The sequence below is a fragment of the Rhincodon typus genome, chromosome 33, assembly GCF_021869965.1.
Source record: "Rhincodon typus isolate 14 chromosome 33, sRhiTyp1.1, whole genome shotgun sequence".
NCBI lineage: Eukaryota > Metazoa > Chordata > Chondrichthyes > Orectolobiformes > Rhincodontidae > Rhincodon > Rhincodon typus.
In genome coordinates this window covers 34,988,995-35,008,940 of record NC_063364.1, presented here as the reverse complement: position 1 = coordinate 35,008,940, position 19,946 = coordinate 34,988,995, and the positions used below count along the sequence as shown (strand labels likewise).

Genomic DNA, 19,946 nt, shown 5'->3' with positions numbered 1-19,946 from the left:
CAGAGGAGCCAGATTTCCCCACACAATTGTCTTCCATTGCTCAAGATCAAATCAGTCTGCAGCAAAATCTGGCTACTTATGCAGTAATTAAGATGTGAATAGCTTTAATTAAAAGGAAATTCTTAATTGAGATTTCAGGACAAGCTTCATAATACATTGTTAAAACATTTGGAAAATTTCCATTGATTGAGTAATGGTGTGAATAGCTGGGTGATCAGAAAATACTGTTGCTTATGTCTCGGAGCATGACCTGAACCAAATCTCAACGAAAATGCTTTCTCCAAGATGCTCACTGTTGATTCTCCCTTACCAGAGGTGCTCTCTTCACGAATGTAAAAGGTGCACTGTGTTGCAGTCAGCTGAAAATGCAACTGCAATTTCTGCCATTGTCACCCAAATCAACAACCAACATTTTTTAAAAAAATCTTAGAGACATCCAATCACTGATTTAGAAACAGAAATTGGACAAAAACACAGAACAAGACAAGACAAATTGACCAGAACAGATTTGTTTCTAAATTATTTAATAATAAACTGTAATTTTTTGCATAGTTACATGTTTTTCCAGTCCATGTGCAGCAGTGCACAGTTAAGGATTACAATTCCTTTATAAACATTAACACACCCTGTTTCACAGAATGCATTTCAATAATCAAAATTAGCTATAAATCAGACATTACACAGCATCACATTAATGTGATCACCCCTCAATTCAAACAAGCATTCAAAATATTCTTTGGTCAAACCTGTCTGAAGAACTCGGGCAAAATTGAAGAATTTCTGCCACCACAGAAATGAGAAAATTGAGAAAATATGAACAAAAAGGTGTTAAAATAAACTGTCACTTTAAGGGAAAATTTCCAGTCTCATGATACTGCCCTGATCATCTTCACAGGGTGGTGATATGCAAGGCACTTGGTTTCTCTCACAGACATGCCACCCATCAACAACAGAAAGATGTGACCAAATATTTTAAGCATCCTTTATGATTTAGAAATTACGAAGTACATCTAGCAATGTTACCAAAGTAGTTAAAGTGCATGATCAGTTCAAAGATTCAATTAAAAGAAAATCTTCAGCAAATTAGTAATTACAAAATAAAAAAATGTTCAAGTGTAGAAGTTTGTGCATATCAGAGAAATTGTCAGGATACCCTATTGGCCATCAGTTATCAGATGCTGGTATTAGAATATTTTTCTAAAGGAAACTAGAATACAAGAAAGCAACTTTTTTTTTTAAGCAATATTCAGACACTGGCTCAGTGAGTCTCAACTGCCTCCTCACTCGTACCAACTTGGTTCATCATCTGAGGGGGGAGAAAAGAAGCCAATGAATTAGGGAAGGAACAGCAACATTCAGCTCATATTCCAACAAAGTTTTCAAAAATAATATCTTTGCCTTTCAAATTCTCTAAAGCAACTTACCACAAAGACCGAAAATGTGAACTAACTTTAGAAAAATTCTGTTCACAGTAAGTTTGGAGCAAGATGGAAACAGGTACTTTCGATTTTGATTTAGAAATAGTTCCTGAGAAATACACCATCACAGTCATATTTTTGTAAATACTTAAGAACAAGATTCCGGAGACTCTTCAGTTTGAAAAAAAGTGCTTGCAGAAAGGGTAGAGCAAGCAGCACCCCACTCAAATAACTTTCTCAGCTTGTTCTACTTTCACAAGATAAATGCTACAGTACCAGTCATTGGCTTTGTCTGATAATTACCAAAGGGATTCTAACGAGAGAATCTCAAAACTCTGTCCAACTCTGAATATCAAAAGCTATTTCTATATAAACCAGACTTTGCAACACAAACAAGCCATGTAGCTCAAAATCTGAAATATTACTGGATTAAGTAAGCAAATACTAAGATAGGGACATTAAATGAACATGGCTTGATTCTATGGAAAATTTACAACTTGATTCAAATTAAGACTGGAGTAGGACAGGCTTTGAAAGTGTATTAAGTTGTGGTCGCTGAGACAGTATATCAAAGTTAGTGAGCTCCAATTCTACCGCAAGAAGTTATGAATGTGTGTGGGCTGACAACATGAACAAAGCCCAATGGCTTCACTGTTGTCCATCCAGGATAGAGACATCACCTACATTCCCAGAGCAAAGCAGCACAATGAAGGCAACATTTGGGATACAGTTTAGGTCCCAGGTACTCCCAGTTTAATTGAAAAGAGACTTGCGTGCCTAGCATGATCTCCAATAAAAATTGTGGGTATTCAAGATGGCTGGATTTGTGATGCAGATTGTTGCTGACAGCATGGGTTCAATTTCCACACCAGCTGAGGTTACCATGAAGTTGTCAACTTCTCCCCTTGCCAGAGGCTTGGTGATGATCAGATTTAACATCTGTCTCCAGGAGAGCCCTATGGTCTGGTAAGACTGTGCTGACTTGACATTGCCAAAATGTTCCCTTAAGGCAAGTATCACTATGTCTACTTTTTCCTGCAGCAGTCCGAATTCATTACAGGTTCCAAAGGCTTGAAGTTTTCAACTAAAGGAATTTACCAAATGGTCAGAATGAACACCATAATCCTATTTAGGCAATGGTACCAATTCTACTTGCTCCTTTCACCAAAAGTGACTCAACAGTTGCACGTTCAACAGATCAGAAATGGAATTACAATTAACCACATCCAAGTAAACAGAAAAGGTTTGGTAATACAGAATGTAAGTTTATTAGTCAGAACTGAAGCGGAGATAATGATCCTTCAACAAAAATAAATAGAATAATATTTAGCAGAGAACTAGAGAATCCGGTTATAAGCACCTTCATGTTGATGAAGCAGATAGCTTAATTACTGTAAATATTACCAGTATATCACACCTTGTAATAAAGCATCACTGGTGACGTCCAAAACCTAGAGAGATCAGGTGCAAATTATTTTTCAGTGACCCCATTTCCACACCACAGTGCTGTCCAAATATTCAGAACTCTCAACCATTCATCAAATATTTCACCTAGAATGCCAGGACATTTTGGATGCAGTGAGTCCCATTCTATCATAGTGGTTGAAAACAGGATTTGGACTGAACAACATGCTGAGCAATTATATATTTAAACTGAGTAGTACCAAGAGTAGCACCCAATTCTATTATAGAATATTAACAGCCTTCCCTACACAATTAATGAGATTGAAACCAAATACCCTATGCATTCACACCTACTTGAAAGTAGCCAATGACCAAGAAATTGGCAAGATTCTGCCAAGTTAATTTTTCATCCCATCAATCTAATCCAGATGTAAAGATGGTCTTTTCATCTCTGAACTGTGGACAAAATTTGTTGCGCATCCCCAGTTGCCCTTAAGGAGGTAATGTTGAGCCATCATCTGCTTTGTGCCGGGCAGGTCACGTCTTACTAACTTGATTGAATTTTTTTGAGATGACAAAGGTGATCAACGAGGGTAGAGCAATAGATGTTGTCTAAATGGATTTTAGTAAAGGTTTTGACAAGTCCCTCTTGGTAGGTTCATTCAGAAGATTAAGACGCATGGGATCCACAGTGGCTTGGCCACATGGATTCAGAATTGGCCTGACCATTGAAGACAGAGGGTAGTGGTGGAAGGGAGGTTTTCCGGCTGGAGGTCCACAACTAGCGGTGTTCCACAAGGATCCATACTGGGATCGCCACTGTTTGTGATGTATATAAAATGATTTGGATGAAAATGTAGATGGGTGGGTTAGTAAGTTTGCTGACATTACAAAGATTGGTAGTGTAGAAGGTTGTCAAAGGATACAGCAGGACATAGCTCAGTTGCAGTTACAGGCAGAAAAGTGGCAGATGGAGTTTAATCCGGGTAAGTGTGAGGTGCTGCACTTTGGGAGATCAAACATTAAGGAAAAGTATACAGTTCATGGCAGGACTCTGAACAGCATTGATGTACAGAAGGATCTTGGTGTTCCAGTCCATAACTCCCTGAGAGTGGCCATGCAAGTGGATAGGGTGGTAAAGGCAGCATATGGCATGCTTGCCTTCATTGGTTGGGGAATGAAGTACAAGAGTCAGGATGTCATATAGGCTTTAGTTAGGCCACACTTGCTGCTCTCTACATTGCAAGAAGGATTTGGAGGCTTGAGAGAGTGCAGAAGAGGTTCACCCGTTTCCCCCGGAGATGCAAGGTCCAATACTAGAGGGTGTGCATTTAATGCAGTGAGCGTGAGCGAGAGCGAGGTGTGTGGGCGTGTTCTCTAGGGAATGCGAGGGGTACGTTTTTGTTTAAAAACAGAATGGTAGGAATCTGGAACGCACTGCCAGGTGTGGTGGTGGAGGCAGACATCATAGGGGTGTTTAAGGGACTTTTAGATAAACATGAATATGCAAGGAATCGAGGAATTTGGACCAAGGGCAAGCAGGAGAGATTAGTTTAATTTGGCATTAATGTTTTGTCACTACATTTTGGGTCGAAGGGCCTGTTCTCCGTGCTGTACATTTCTAATTTCTCAAACCACCAGCTGTATTCCTTTTTCATTTTTCTGCAGCAGTTTGATAGATCTTGCTAGATATTCTCAGAGGGCAGATAAAAGTCAACCATACTGCTGCAAGTCTAAAGTCACACGTAGATCAGGCCAGGAAAGGTCTGCAGGTTTGTTTAAAAAGGGATTTGGGGAATCCAGTGGATTTTGGCCATACAAATCAACATTAGTCTCATGACCATCATTACTAAAATTTATTGACTGAATTTGAATTTGAATTCCGGCTGCTAAAGTGAGATTTGAACCCAAACAAACCTTCAGAACACTAGCCTGGACCCCTGAGTTAATAGTCTAGTGACACCACGTCCCACCTTGAAGCAGTGGGTCTACTCATCTGATGTATCTTTCAGCACCCTTCTAAAACATGCAAATAAACACTGGCCTCTTGTTTCAGAGGGAAGTCTATGGAAAACAAATTCCCAGTAGTGAGGGAGAATTTCCATCAGCTGGGGTGAGGAGGGGCATATGTCTGATCTGAAGTGCAAAATAAAACAATTTGGAAAATGTAAAAACACAAGGAGGACTCATTACCGCACACACTCAGACAAGTGTTTCCATAATTAAAAGTTTAATTATATTCTATACAAAAATGTATAGAAAGAGGAGTTAAGGAATTCTGCTAACCTCATAATCACTTCCTGCCCAAAATGTTTTCATTTCCTTTCGACTCCAGGCAGTCACTGCACAAGTGACAAGGATACAAGGCACCAAGTAGAGCAAGGCTGGCTGTGCCATCTTTGTTAGAATCAGAACAATAAATGTCAAAATCATGCCAACCGCATAAGCTGTAAAATGAAACAACAATATTAAACATTACCTTGCACTTCAATAATCTATCAACAATAAAAATTACAGATATTGGTCAAATCTATTTTAAGTGAACTTTAAGTTTCTCAACAACTTGAAAGGGTTGAGTGTGAGAGCCTGCACTTAGCAAACAAGGGTGACAATCAGGAAATCGCACTCCTTTCTGTTTAGAAAATCAGTTTCCAAAATAGAAACAGGATCCACTTTTCAAGTTGGTGTCTATATGGCAGGAATAGACATGGCACATTGTAGCAATGTTCTTTCCTTTACAGGAAGGGACCCACATGCATCAGGACTGGAAGGGGCAAGAAATCAAACGTAGAAAGGGAATACCAATTTAAACAGCAAGAGAAAAGAGTAATGATTGGTTACACCATAGTGGTATACAGATGCAGCACAAACTATTATTTGTGGCATTGGCAATGTTAATTAGCCAAACAAACTCAGACAGTGTGGAGAGACTGATTGGTCAGGATATTCCCATAGGGATGCTGCAAGGATTGGCTGTCTTCATGACCCTTCCAGACACAACCCGGAGCAAAACACTTTTCCTCACGCCCCTATAATCCTTCGACCAGTCACCTTAAATCTGTGCCTCCTGGTAACAGACCTCTCCCCTTGGAGAGGCTGGTCATCCATGTCCCCTCTACCCCACCCCGATATTGTCAATTAACAGTTCCTACCCCACCTCCATACCAACCAATCAACACCCTCCTCTCCTGTTGTATACATAGATATTTCCCAAATTTGATTTCTTGCATGTCAGTCTTGGGCACAAAGGAAAAACCATAACTTGGTGTCATTGAAACATTTTCCTTTCTGTATTCCTGGTCCCCACACACAAATAGCCTTCAAATATTTTAGAAATGACAAAAGAATTCTGATCAATTGGTAACATAGGGAACCCCAAACTGCAAAGGTTGCTGATAAGGGTTGAAGCCCAGGATACCCAAAACTAAGGGCATTTGAGATTTCATCCTTTGGATAAGCAGAACGCAGGAACTGCAGACAAGATGCTAAGGCATAACATTCCACTTCATATTTCTCCATCACCCATCACCAACAGCAGATCAGCTCATCGTTCATCTTATTGCAGTAAGAAATAAATTTGAAATTAGGCAAATACAGCATTTAGATGCCACCAAGATCACATGCAACAGTTTGGCCTATTGAGCTGGTTCGGCTTTCAAAACATTGTTTTGTTAAAACATCCTCTCATTCTTCTAAACTTAAATGAGTACAGGCCCAAGTTATATCTCTCCTTCATTTCTGGAAACAACTAGGTAAGCCTTCTCTGAAAGGCTTCTGATGCAATTATAATCTGTCAAGTAAGGAGGCTAGAAAACTGTGCAATGTATTTTGGGTGAAGTTTCACCAATGTCCTGTGAAGCTGTTGCAGGATTTCCCTATTTTTATATTTTACTTCCCTCCCACCCTCCTCATTGCGATAAATATCGACACTTCACCTATCTTCCTAATTACAGGGGGCTCTGCTATAACACAATAGTTGTGTTCCAGCGCAACATCGTATTATAGAAAATCGCGCTATATAGATAACTGGGTCCATGGGAAAAGTGGGGTTAGGGGCAGACCACCAAAAAAGCGTAACACAAAAGAATAGCAATATATCAGCAGCTGTTCAGACAGGTTGGTCCGACTGTGACAGCAACTTCACAGCTCCTTCTCGGATTGATACAATTGTCTCACTATTTCCAAAAAGTGCAGGACAGTTACCCAGGTGTCCTGGTCAATACTTATCCCTTAGTCAGCAACACAATGACAGATTGTCTGGTCATTATCACATTATTGCTTGTGGGAGCATGTTATATGATAATTAGCTGGTGTATTTTCCACAAAGACTGCACTACAAAAATACCTTAGTGGCTGCCAAGCTCTTTGTAACATCCTGAGATTGTGAAAGGTCTAAGTCTTTGTACGCAAGAAGATCTAGGTTCAAGTCCTGCCTCAGAACTCAGTGGCCAGGGAATGTGCATTCACAACGTGACTAAAAAGATTGAGTATCAATTGGCAAATTCTTCCAACACTGCCAGTAGAAGACTAAGACTGGAGAGATTCCTGGTCAGCTGTGTTACTAACATAACATTGCAGACTCTACCACTACTATCCATACTTTCAGACCACGACACATGTGTATGTTGCTACAGCAACTCAGACTCCTTCAGCAATCCTTTCAAGGTAAGTTAAATATACTTTCATCCACCCATACACCCTACTTTTATTGATGATAAACCTGCTAGCTTCTTACTTTTCAGTTTTAATGAAGGCTGAAATGGAGAATTTCTCTGCAACTCAGAATCATAGCATTGTACAAGTACACTGTAGGTGTCATTAGCAAAGGGCTCCTCACAGCAAGACATCTACTTGATTTGAATTGCGTCATAGCCAACACGTTCACGTTTTAGAAATAGCACTCCCATATCTGTCAATTTTATAGTCAATTCATGTTGCTGGAACATGCATTATAGCAGAACTCACGAAACCTGCCTGCTGACATGTCTGATTCAGGCACAAGTGCATAGATATACAAGTACTACAACCTTTCTTGATTTACATTGCGTTGGGCTTTTTATTCTTCCTGTCAAAAGTTTTCACATCTTCCCACATGACACTCCATCTGCTAACCCACCAAGGCTGCCTTTATCCCTCTGCAGAGCTTTTTCCCCTCTACTTGCTTTCCTTCCAGGTGTGAGCAGCAAATTTGGCTACATTTGGTCATTTCATACAAATTATTAACCCCTCCCCAACCAAACTCTTTGGGTTAAAGCCCTTTTTACAGCCTTAGTTACATAATTCATCAGCACATTGATCCTAATGTAGCTCATGTGAATGCTATCCCAATGGCAGAACATATTCTTTCCCTTGTACTGATGCCAGTGCACCATGGATCAAAACCTAGTTCTCTTCCACTAGCCTTCATTCAATGGTTATATCTCTGATGGCAAGTTCCTCATGACTCAAGTAGTAACTCATATTACCACCTTTGATTCAGCTGCAATATGCAGTTAAGCAAGCAAAAGGATTTGATTTGAAAGCATAACTACAATATTTTTTCCCTGTCTGTCATACCAACTACACTAGATCCAGTTTAGTTTAGGCTAAAATAAAAGACTTCCTCACTTCTTTTTTCCTCCCTCCTTCAAAAGAATATAGTTCTCACCATGATGCAGATGTGACTTTGGAACAGTAATTTACTGTCATTTCATGACCCTCAAATTATTTATGAGTATGCATTTAATGTCAACTATTTTCTTAGTCACATAATTTGTTTAGAGTATTTTACCTATAGTGCACAAAATAAAATAGATGTTGGAGGTGTTAGTCTGCAAATCAAATCTTCGACAATAAGCAACCAGTAATCCTGTAAAGAGAACAGAGTAATGTCAAAACTGGAGCGAAAATTACAAGTATCATTATATTCAATATACAAAATTCACAGCTCAAATTTTCAACATTGTTGTTTAAGTGTGATTTCCTCTACAAAGTCAGAAAGCAGACTGCCAAAATTTGCAGCTCAGTATTTAGATATAACCCATGCTAAGCACATGCCCTTCATTTTTGATGCTTATTTTGCTGCATTCCAACCTTTAGTTTGTTCGGAATTTGCAGTGCATTTCCGACAGTGTAGAATGTGACCCCATAACATGGACCAACCCTCTGCATGACTACATCCTCAGTAGGCCACTATCTTTCCAAGTTAAATAGTGACAGCAAGGGATCAAGTGTAGAAACCAGGAGTCACAGCTGAAGGATACAGAATATTACCATTTAGGACTGAAGTGAGGAGAAATTTCTTCAGCCAATGTCTGGTGATCTTGTGGAATTCCCTTCCACAGAAAGTAGTTCAGGCCAAAATATTGAATAGGGAATTAGATGTGGTTCTTAGGGCTAAGGAATCAAAAGGTACGAGGAGAAAGTGGTAACAATGTACGGAGTTGCATGATCAGCCGTTATTGAAATGGTGCAGCAGGTATGGCACAAAAAAAAACCAAGATTAATGGAATACTGTCCTTTGACAGGAATCAACATAAAGAGGATGTTGTTTTAGTTATGCAGGGCATTGGTGAAGCCATCTCTGAAAAAGGGAGGCAGGGGCTGTTTAGAGTTTTACTAAATTGATAGCTGGAATGAGTGGGTTGTCCTTTAGGGAAAGATTGGCTCGGCTAGGTTTACTTCCACTGGGGTGACTTGATTGAAACGTTTAAGATTCTATATGGTCTTGACATGGAAAGGATGTTCCCTTTTGCAGGCAATTAGGGGACAGTTTTAAAATCAGGAGTCATCCTTTCAGGACAGAGATAAGGAAAACTTTGAGGGTTATGCGACTTTCAAAATCTCTTTGCCTCAGAAGGCAGAGGTGGACAGATTCGAGTTAGCCAAGAGGCAAAGGTTATTGGGCGTAGATGGGAATGCAGGTCAGCTATGATTTTACTGAGTCTGTTTGACCATTCAATGGCCTACCTCTGCGCTTATTTCATATGTATATATCCATATTCCTAAAGTTTTGAATCAATCACTATTTCCTATTTGGCAGATAAGCTTTCAACCTATCATCCCAATCCCCACATTGTGGTGCACACTCACTTCACCTCTAAAAGCTTTCCAAATTCAGTGCTTCAGTTCCCTATTCCTTCTTCCCTTGATCAATATCCATATTCCACCCCAACTACTTAAACCATTGATTATTTTCCCTTTAGTAACAGGCATTGCATAAATAAACCTTGTTGTACATGTTAATTGACACTGAAAAATCACATGAATTCATAGTTCCTATTGAGTGTTAATACTGAAGTGCAATTAATTAAATCTCGATTTAAGGTGGCATTTCAAACCTAGCCACTGCTCAATATAAAACAAGCAGAACTTCATTAGCGAGCTGGGTGGGGATAAGCTTGTGGAAAAAATGGTCACACTGGGATATGGGATGAAAAAAAGCTCTAAAATGTATTTTAAAAGCCTGCCTGCCCCCAACTTGCAGAAGACAAAGTCCATCTTCATATATGAGCAATGTTTCTTGAAAAAGAAACAGTTTTTAGAAGTTTGCTGCTGCTTTATAGGAGTCTTTTACTTAGTTAAAATCAGTTCATTTTTAATACACAACTGACGTGCAATAGCCTTGTAATATACATCTTAGCCTAGTCAAGCAGATTGAAATAAATAGCTAGAAAATTTCCCACACCGTACAGATTGTGGAACTCTGTAATTTGTAACAGTTCACAGGTTTGCAATATCCCAGTTATCAAGTCATTGCAGGGATGGAGAAATGCAGAAATATTTTTACTCACCTGGAACAATAATATCCCCAAATCCCAGTATAGAAAATGACATTCCACACAAAGTCACAACAGATGACACCAATCTTGGTACTCTGATAACCACAGGCAACTACAAGAAACATAATTGTGGTTAGTACACCACAGGTATTCATTAGTACTCTAACTACAGCACGGAGGGAGTGAAGTGTTAATTGTGACACTTTCAAAAGTGTAAAAGAAACTCCAGTATTTGTTGTGCTTAAGTGTGTAATCTGTGCACAATGGTATGAAATTCACAACCAGGAAGCTGCAGACATGTGTGTCCCAATAATGGCTTATAATGAATATGGGTACAGTTCATTGCCAACATCAGAACTGCAACAGTTCAATCAGAGCATGACAGACAGATAGGCAAAAGATAAGACCGTGAACAAAAATTCAAAACTGGGCATCACGAGGCCCTACAGGCTTTCAAACAACTCACCTCCTGACTCCCACCATCCACAAGGTACAAGTCAGGAGTGTGAGGGAATACTCCCCATTTGCCTGGATGGGTGCAGCCCCAACAACACTCAAGCAGCTTGACACCACCCAGGACAAAGCAGCCTACTTGATTGGCACTACACCCATCACTTTAAATATCCTCTCTCTTACCATCAATATTCCCTCCATTACTGATACACAGTGACAACAGCATGTACCATATACAAGCTGCATTGCGGGAACTTAGCTAAGTCTCTTTGACAATAACTTCCAAACCCACAACAACTGCAGCAAGGAGGACAAGAGCAACAGAAACAGAACACTGTCACCTGCAGGTTCCCCTCCAAGCACTCACCAACTAGACATTGAAGGAACGATGCTATATTTCCATATTGCTGGGTCAAAATCCTGGAGCTCCATCCTTAATGGCATTGTGCGTGTCCCTACACTATGTGGACTGCAGTAGTTAAAAGTGGCATACACCACCATCTTTGCAAGGACCATTAGGAATGGGAAATAAGTGCTGCCTAGCCAGTGATGCTCACCATTCCATGTATGGATGAAAAAAAATACAGAGGGACGCATAACACTGTTCCCTTTAGCTGCTGACCTGGGAATCTTTAAATTCAGACCTCAGACAGCAACATTCATCTCTTTCCACCTGCCCTCAGGTGGAAACTCAAGCTAGCGCACAGTCACACGTATCTTGTAGTTTTTATCCGATCAGTAACATCTGCTAGTTGGGAGGTCAAACTTGTGAAAGGTTATAAATGAAAGCCAAAAAAGAATGAGCAATTAATTCTGCCCAACATAATTCCAACTTTAATGGATACAAATACAGTTCTTATTTTCTCATTGTGAGCCATTGGTTCAACAGCCAGTCCCATTAGGTAGTTTCCAGTCTTCTAGAATCAAACCCAATATTTGTTACATCAGAGAATCTGAAACCCTAGCAGTTCTGCAGTTTGTTAGTAAAGCACCGAGTTTAACCCATGGCATTTAGCTTTTAGTTTCAATTTCACCTTTTCACCACCAGTAGATCCAGATCCAGCAGCTACCTCGACCATAATGCTCTCATGATTCTGAAAGGAAATAAATAATTCTATTTTAACTGCATCAACCATTTTGTACTTATTTATCAATTTGTTCATTTCTACCGACCAGCACACAGGCAGGTAATTTTTTTTCTAGTCTCCTGACATCACTCTTAGCCAACCAATTGAAAAACATTTCATCTTGCTGGAGAAAGAAATCTACATTTGCTCAACTCCATTAAAGATCACCTGTGCTGATTTTCTCTGGCTCCATGCATTGGGTGCATATACCAAGTAACTTACAACTAAAGGTGCTAGCTGAAATGTCAGAAAATTCAATTTGGTGGAATCAATATTTAAACCTCTTCAACATAACAAAACAGGCACTGCAATTTCATTAATAATCTGTTTGAAATTCAGTTGTTAGCAGATACACAGAAAGCAGTCAAGATTAATTGCTTTTGGTTCTTCCATTTGCTTTAACTGATCACTATAGACCAAATAAAGCAAAATAATATTTATGCAGAAAAATTAAGATAACTATTCAAAAAGAGACTTTGTTTGGACCATAAATTGTAAATTCAGTCCTGAATATTTCATGAAGTGATACATTTTGGGAGGAGGAACAAGAGAAATGAGGAAAGGCAACAGAAACTAGGACTGTGCAATTTTAAAAGGGAGAGAAATCAGAATAAGTCACAAGAGGTTGAAAAAGCAGATGATGATCCTGGATTTGAAAATAAAAGTACAATTGTCTGTGTGGAGTTTGCACATTCTCCATTTGTCTGCATGGGTTTCCTCTGGGTGCTCCAGTTTCCTCCCACAGTCCAAAAATGTGCAGGTGGGTAGACTGGCCACGCAAAATTGCCCAGTGTCCAGCATTGTGCAGGCAAGGTGGATTAGCCATGGGAAATGCAGGGTTACAAGGACAGGATGAACGGTGGGTTTGGGCAAAATGCTCTTTGGATGGTCAGTGAACTTGATGGGCCAAATGGCCTCTTTCCACACTAAGGATTCTATGACTCCATTGTATTCAATTTCAAAAACTGGAATAATCTGAGGCCGGGAAAAATGTGCAGAAAAGATGTGCAGGAATAGTTCCAGGAAAGAGGGACAGTCTGGATTGAGTGGAGGCACTGGGCTGTTCTCAGAGGAAGTGGTTTAAAAAAAAAATCAGATGGTAAATTTGGATACACTGAGAAAACATTGATTTATCGTGATTGGCAACAGAACCAGAAGTGACCCAAGTATTGTGTTTTCCTGATGATGGACTCAGTAACAAATTTCAAAAAAGTGATTAAATATGAACATGAAAGTATGAAATTACAACAAATGGAGGGGATAACACGAGCATTGCAAGTAACTGGACTGCTCTAACAGGCACTCGTGTACGAAGCATCTTTCAGTACCATACTGTTCAATGTTTGTGTACTGTCCATGATCCCCTTTAATAGTTTTCTCTCCTTTCATAGAATGCGGGCACCACTGGCAGGGCGTAATCTGCCCTTGAACCGAGTGGCTCACTCAGTCATTTTAGAGGCCAGCTCAACATCAACCACATTGTTCTAGGTCTGTAGTCACGTGTAGGTTAGGGATGTAGATTTCCTTCTCTAAAAAGGCAGTGAACCAAACTGACTTTTAAGATAACCAACAATGGTTAAATGGTCACCATTACAGAGACCAATTCCAATTCCTTATAACTGAATTTACTTTCTACTAGTTGCTGTGGTGGGATTTGAACCACTGTCCCCTGAATATTAGCTTGAACCTCTGGATTACAAGAGCTGTGATATTACCACTACACCACTGTCTCAGCAAAGGAGGAGTAATAAGAGTAATGAAACACTTCAGCATTAAACATTGCAAGCAAGAATCCAAAAGAATTTAAATTTAAATTTAAATTGAAAGTTTGGTGAACAAATATCCCACAATGGAAATGCTAAAATTTCAGGCACGAATGGCAATGTGTTTTCATTGTAGAAAATAAGCTTACCTTTGTGAAATATGGAGTTACGAAAACAAAGAACACATCATAGATGAGGAGGAGCACCAGCAAAATGACACAAGACTGTAAAAACAAGGAAAGAATATTGACATGTACTACTTTTTCCAGGAACCATACCACTCGAATTTATATTTTGTTCTTGTGTTGGGTAGGGAGACAGTTGTAAATTAATTTTTCAGGTATTATCCTTCAGAGCTTGGCGAAAGTAGAGACCTGTTTATTTACATCCATTTTTAGTTAGATTTTAGTTAAGAGAAGCAGGTATATTTTAGTGCCTTAAAAACTGTACAGTCGCCCAATAATAGAAGTCCAGGGGCACAAAAGTCTAAAAAGGAGTCAGTCACTGTGGAGTGAAATACAGAGTGGAAACAGGGGTGTTAAACTCTCAAGAAATCCTGCAAGATTGCTGCCAACTGATTTTAGGGACCTTGTGTTTGCTTTGAAGTGTAAGTAATTGTAAATTTAGGTTGAAGTTATTTCCTGTGTTGCACAAGTGTACATTTACGCAGTATCCAGTCTACAATTAGACTTGAGAATTTTTATTTCAATTTCATAGGAAAATAATACTTACCCAATGACATCACAGCATACCTTAAAGTGAGGCATTTTCAGGGTCTTCATGAAGTTAAGGCAAAAGGCAACTCCTAGACAGTCATGTAGAATCCAAACCCATCTAAAACACAAAACAGTGAACTTACTCATGGTTCTACATTTAAGACAGCGCACACTAACAGTGCAGTAAGGTTCGAGACACACAAAACCTTTGGAAAAAGTAAAGAGCATCCACTTCAGACTACCACAGTTTGCTAGGAGAAGCTAAGAGTCTTTAAAGTTTCAAATTGCCAAAGACAAAGGATTACAAATCTCAAGCAACAAATGTTGAGGTGTTCAATTAAAATGTCAGAGTTTTGTAGGAAGTTAGGAAAAATACATACAGTTCTTGTGCTATACATAAATGACAGGAGCAATAAAAGAGGAAAAAAAAGTTGATTTGATTTGAGCACAGCATGTTTCCTGATGCTGGACAGACCCCAACTTGACAAGCTGCAAGTTTGCTTTGTGGGTTCTCCAAGGAAAACAGCAAGTGACAATTTCAGCTGCACAATTGCACAGTATTTACAACACAAACCTGGGTCATTCAGCTCAAATGGCTGATGCAGGTAATTATGCTCCACAGGAATATTTCCCTACCTTTATCTCATCAACTATCCTTCTTTTTCTTTCTTCATTTATTTATCCAACTTTCTCTTAATAGTAACACTGCTATTCACTTTAATGACTTGTTATGGTAGTCAGCTCACAGTATAAAACATTCTCCTGAAACCCAAAAGGACTTAGATTTTTCTCATCAACTTGTTCAGAAATGTTACCACACAACTCTGGCGCAGGTGGGACTGAACCCTGGTCTCCTGTCTCAGAGGTAATGACTCTACCACCATACCACAGGAGCCTGAAAGCATCCGAGTGTCTGACACATCTTAATCAGGCTACCCTTCAACATAATTTTTCAACAACCTATTCAGATTTGTTAATACACAGCTCTGGTGCAAATGGGACTCGAACGCAGACGACTTCGCTCAGGAGGTATAGACAGTATCACTGTGACAACAGCCCTGCATACTGCAGACCTCACCAATGTTTTGAATAAAGGAGACTAAATGCTTTGTTTCATCCCTCTTCTTGAAGAATTAGAAGCAATAGATGAGAAATGCTTCGCTACCCTTGGGGATTAAGAAAGTTTCATTCTTAAACTTCAGATTGCAGTGAAAGACAGGAATCCAGTTGATTAGGCTGACAGGCCACCAAACATCACAAAGGCATTGATCAATAAGTTTAACTTCAGTAACTACACCACTTTATTTTATTCACTCACAGGATGTAGGTATCACCGGAGGCAGTTAAGAATCAACCAAATTGCTGTGGGTCTGAAGTCATGTGGAGGTCAGACCAGGTAAGGATGACAGATTTCCTGCCCTAAAAGACATTAGTGAACCATTTGGGTTTTTCCTGACAATTGACAATGGGTTCATTGTCATCATTAGACCTTTGTTTCCAGACTCTTTGCCAAATTCAAATTCCACCATCTGCTATAGCAGGATTTGAACTCAGGTCTACAGAACATTAGCCGAGTTTCCGGCATAATAGTCCAACGATAATACCACTAGGCCATTAGCTCCCCAGCTACCTTCCCCCGATGTTGGGCAGCAGTAAACATTGCAATCTCATCTGCACCAAATTTCTGGCAGCAACAATGCAGAATGTAGATATCCCTCTTTGGTTAAACAGTAATCTGGATCACCAAGAGGCAGTGTCTATGCTGCAAAACAGGCACAATGTTGACTTTTCCAATTCTGTCTTCAAACCAGCAAGATAATTACAGGCCTGGGGGACTACCACGTCTTAGAAAAGCCCACTACAAACTGATGGTAAATCCAAAATAAAATAAAGAACTGCAGATGCTGGAAATCTGAAACAAAAACAAATTGCTGGAGAAACAACACATCAGCCAGCATGTGTGGAGAGAAAACAGAGTTTGTGACCCTGCTTTAGAATTGAGTTTCTCCAGCAATTTCTATTTTTGTGATGGAAATTCCAGTGGGTTTTAGGCAACTGCATAAACCAACTGTACACAGATTCAACCTTTTCGGCGTAGATTTCATCCAAAATGAACTAGCTTGTATCCCCTCACTGTACAGTTTCATGGGCTCAGATTTGAGTTAACAAGGTTGCAAATGGATATAGAGAAGTTTGAGTGGGTGGGCAAAAATCTGGCAGATTCAGACTGACGAGGGAAAATATGAAGTTTTCCATTTTGGCAGGAAGAATTAAAAGGATTATTTAAACAGAACAACTGCAGAATTGTGAGGTGCCATAGGATTTAGGTATTTGAGCGCATGAGTCACAAAACTTTACTTAGTAGATACAGCACAAAATGAAGGTCGATAATGGAATAATATCCTTTATTACAAGAGAAACTGAACATTGGAAAGATATTATTAAGCTGGAGTGTGTTCCCAAGAGATTTACCACAACGTTGCTGGGTATGGAAGGTTTGAGTTATAAAGTAAGGCTAGATAGGCTCGGACCTTTTTCACCGGAGTGTACGAGGTTGAGAGGCGACCTTATCGAAGTTTATAAAGTAATGAGGGGTATAAAGTTAATTGTAGTTGTCTTTTCCTTAGGATGGGGGATTTCAAGACTAGGGATCACATTTTTAAGGTGCGAGGAGAAAGATTTAAAACTGACATGAGGGTACTTCACATGTGGAATGAGTTTCCTGAGGAAGTGGTGGATGCGGGTACAATTACAATGTTTAAAAGAATACACGATTAGGAAAAGTTGAGGGATATGGGTCTGGGCAGGCAGGTGGGACTAGTTTAATTTGGGATTATGTTCAGCATGGACTGGTTGGACTGGAGGGTCTGTTTCCGTGGTCTGTGACTCTATAAAAGTAGGAATATTATGCCTATCATAAAAGGGCATTGGTGACAGCACATCTCCAGTACTGTGTGCAGTTTTGGTCTCCATAATAAAGGAGAGACATAATTGCATTGGAGGCGTTTCTGAGGACATTTACTAGATTGATACCTGGAATGAGCTGTTTGCCTCAAGGAAAGGTTGGGCAGTCTGGGCTCGCTTCCACTGGAGTTTAGAAGCATGGTGGGGCAACTTGATCGAAATCTGTAAGATCCTGACAGTCTTGACAAGGTGGATGTGGAAAGGATATTTACTCATGCAGTTGAATCCTTTTCTAGATGGTAATTTTTTAAATTTGTGTTTGCCCTTTTACCAGAGGGATTAGGAGTTTTTTTCTTCACGGGAGGATTGTGCAACTTTGGAATTGCTTCAGAAGGTGGTGTTGCAGGAGCAAAGAACGTTTTTAAGCCAACCATGGGGAGATTTTTGTTAAGTAGGGGAATGATAGGTTATCAGAAGTAGATGGGAAATTGGAATTCAGAACACAAACAGATCAGCCACAATCTTACTGAATGGCTAAGCAGGCTTGAAGTGATAAATAGCTAACTTCTACTCCTAACTTTGGTGCTCATACCTACCTGTCATCATTCCGATACACTACCCAAATTGCAGACAATGTTACAGAGAACAAAGCAAGGAGCACCAAACGAACTTCGATTCTTCTCTGAACATAGGGTGCCCTGAAATGTGAAAAGGATCAACATGTTCAGATATATTTGTGCAGGATAAAAGTTTAAAGCTTAAAATAAAGCTAAACTTGTGCTGTGTTGAGTCTTTCAAATACTAAAGAAAAGTTTCTTCAAGCACAAAGGTTAGCCCAAACCACTCTGCTTTTGTCATTTAGATCATCATAGATCATAGACTCCCTACAGTGTGGAAACAGGCCCTTCGGCCCAACAAATCCACACTGAACCTCAGAGTATCCCACCCAGGACCCATCCCAAACCTCCCCATACCACTCATCTCTGAACACTATGGGCAATTTAGCATGGACAATCCACTTAGCCTGCATTTCTTTGGACTGTGACAGGAAACCGGAGCACCCAGAGGAAACCCACACAGACACGGAGAGAATGTGCAAACTCCACACAGACAGTCACCCTAGGGTGGAATCAAACCCGGGTCCCTGGTGCTGTGAGGCAACAGTATAACATGTCAGTGACCACTTCATCTGCAACATTATTATAACTTAATGGCCTGTGTGCATGCCACACAATTCCTCTCTACCTGCACACAGTTTACTGTCTCCATCACCTGATCAAGCCTGGGGATTATCAATAAATCCCCCATTCTTAAACTTCAACTTGCAGTGAAATCCAATTATTAGGTATACTGGTCACCAAATATCAGAAAGACATTGGTCAATAAATTTGACTTCAACAATCCTACATCACAGGAATAGGCAGTGTATGACCGAATAGCCAAAAGGGCATTCTGCCTAAGTTACCAAATAGAAAGAAGACAATTGATCCAGTTTCTATTTGTTCTTCCTTCCCAGTTTGATGATTACATCAATCACTTCATGTCACAGAATGGAGCAAGTGGGTAATGCCTAAAACCTAAAACCTACCACTAATGACTGGAAAACACTTCCAAATTTATCATGGATGCTGTCCAGGAGAACAAGGTGAATATTCTCCCGGTTCGTTTTGTAGCATCAATAAAAAAACATTGGGATGATGCTGCATTGACTCACCAGTTTTGCTTTAGTAGGTGTACACTAACATATTATCACATACTAAACGGATTCTTTTCCTTCAACTGCAATTTGCACTGATGTAAGTGATCCACATAGTACATTAGGGAGAACAGACACAAAAGGACAAATTTAAAGTGATCAGATAAAACAACTTTTAAACAAAGGACAAGTCCTAGCTTACTTGCATTTCCAGTAAGGGATTCTTTTCAATAGTGTAGCCAAACAATTATAGACACTAACAGCTGCAGCCAAAGCAAAGATGCCAATAACCATGTACACTGGAGAAAAACAAAAGAGAAAGCACAGTAAGGTTCCACATGCACATGACATGACATGGCCATTTGGTATTTTGTTAACAACTTTTAAGCTGTTTCTGTGCTCAAGGAACCACTATGGTGGAATGAATAAATAAATAATGTGCCAATCTTTCTACCAATCAAGTTGATCCAGCAGACAGCACCAGTGGTCCAGACAAGGGAAGGGCCTCCAACTGGTGATCTGTGAACTGCAGCTAGGATAAAATAAAAAGTGACATCGGTAAGGGCAAGGGATACTGATTCTATACGTAACAAGGCGTAGAGCTGGATGAATACAGCAGGCCAAGCAGCAGAGGGGCAGGAAAGCTGACGTTTCGGGCCTAGACCCTTCTTCAGAAATGGGGGAGGGGAAGGGGGTTCTGAAATA

At 39.8% G+C, this 19,946-nt stretch overlaps 1 protein-coding gene across 7 annotated transcripts in view; it reads right to left on the bottom strand.

Moving 5' to 3' along the window:
• Window positions 1-507: 507 nt before the first annotated feature.
• Window positions 508-19,946, bottom strand: part of LOC109915699 (signal peptide peptidase-like 2A) — a 31,348-nt gene continuing 11,909 nt past the window's right edge. For 2 of the 7 annotated variants that reach the window (XM_048615699.1, XM_020515360.2), the window contains 10 exons: window positions 19,444-19,540; window positions 18,142-18,243; window positions 14,678-14,759; window positions 14,075-14,149; window positions 12,070-12,129; window positions 10,595-10,694; window positions 8,593-8,670; window positions 5,109-5,269; window positions 2,836-2,869; window positions 508-1,306 (listed from right to left, as the gene is read on the bottom strand). In XM_048615699.1, coding sequence (XP_048471656.1) covers window positions 1,281-1,306; window positions 2,836-2,869; window positions 5,109-5,269; window positions 8,593-8,670; window positions 10,595-10,694; window positions 12,070-12,129; window positions 14,075-14,149; window positions 14,678-14,759; window positions 18,142-18,243; window positions 19,444-19,540 — 815 coding nt within the window. In that variant the 3' untranslated portion in view covers window positions 508-1,280. Of the gene's footprint in view, window positions 1,307-2,778; window positions 2,870-5,108; window positions 5,270-8,592; window positions 8,671-10,594; window positions 10,695-12,069; window positions 12,130-14,074; window positions 14,150-14,677; window positions 14,760-18,141; window positions 18,244-19,443; window positions 19,541-19,946 lie in introns of those variants that run through there. The other 5 variants (XM_048615698.1, XM_048615700.1, XM_048615697.1 and 2 more) reach the window with 4 other exon arrangements.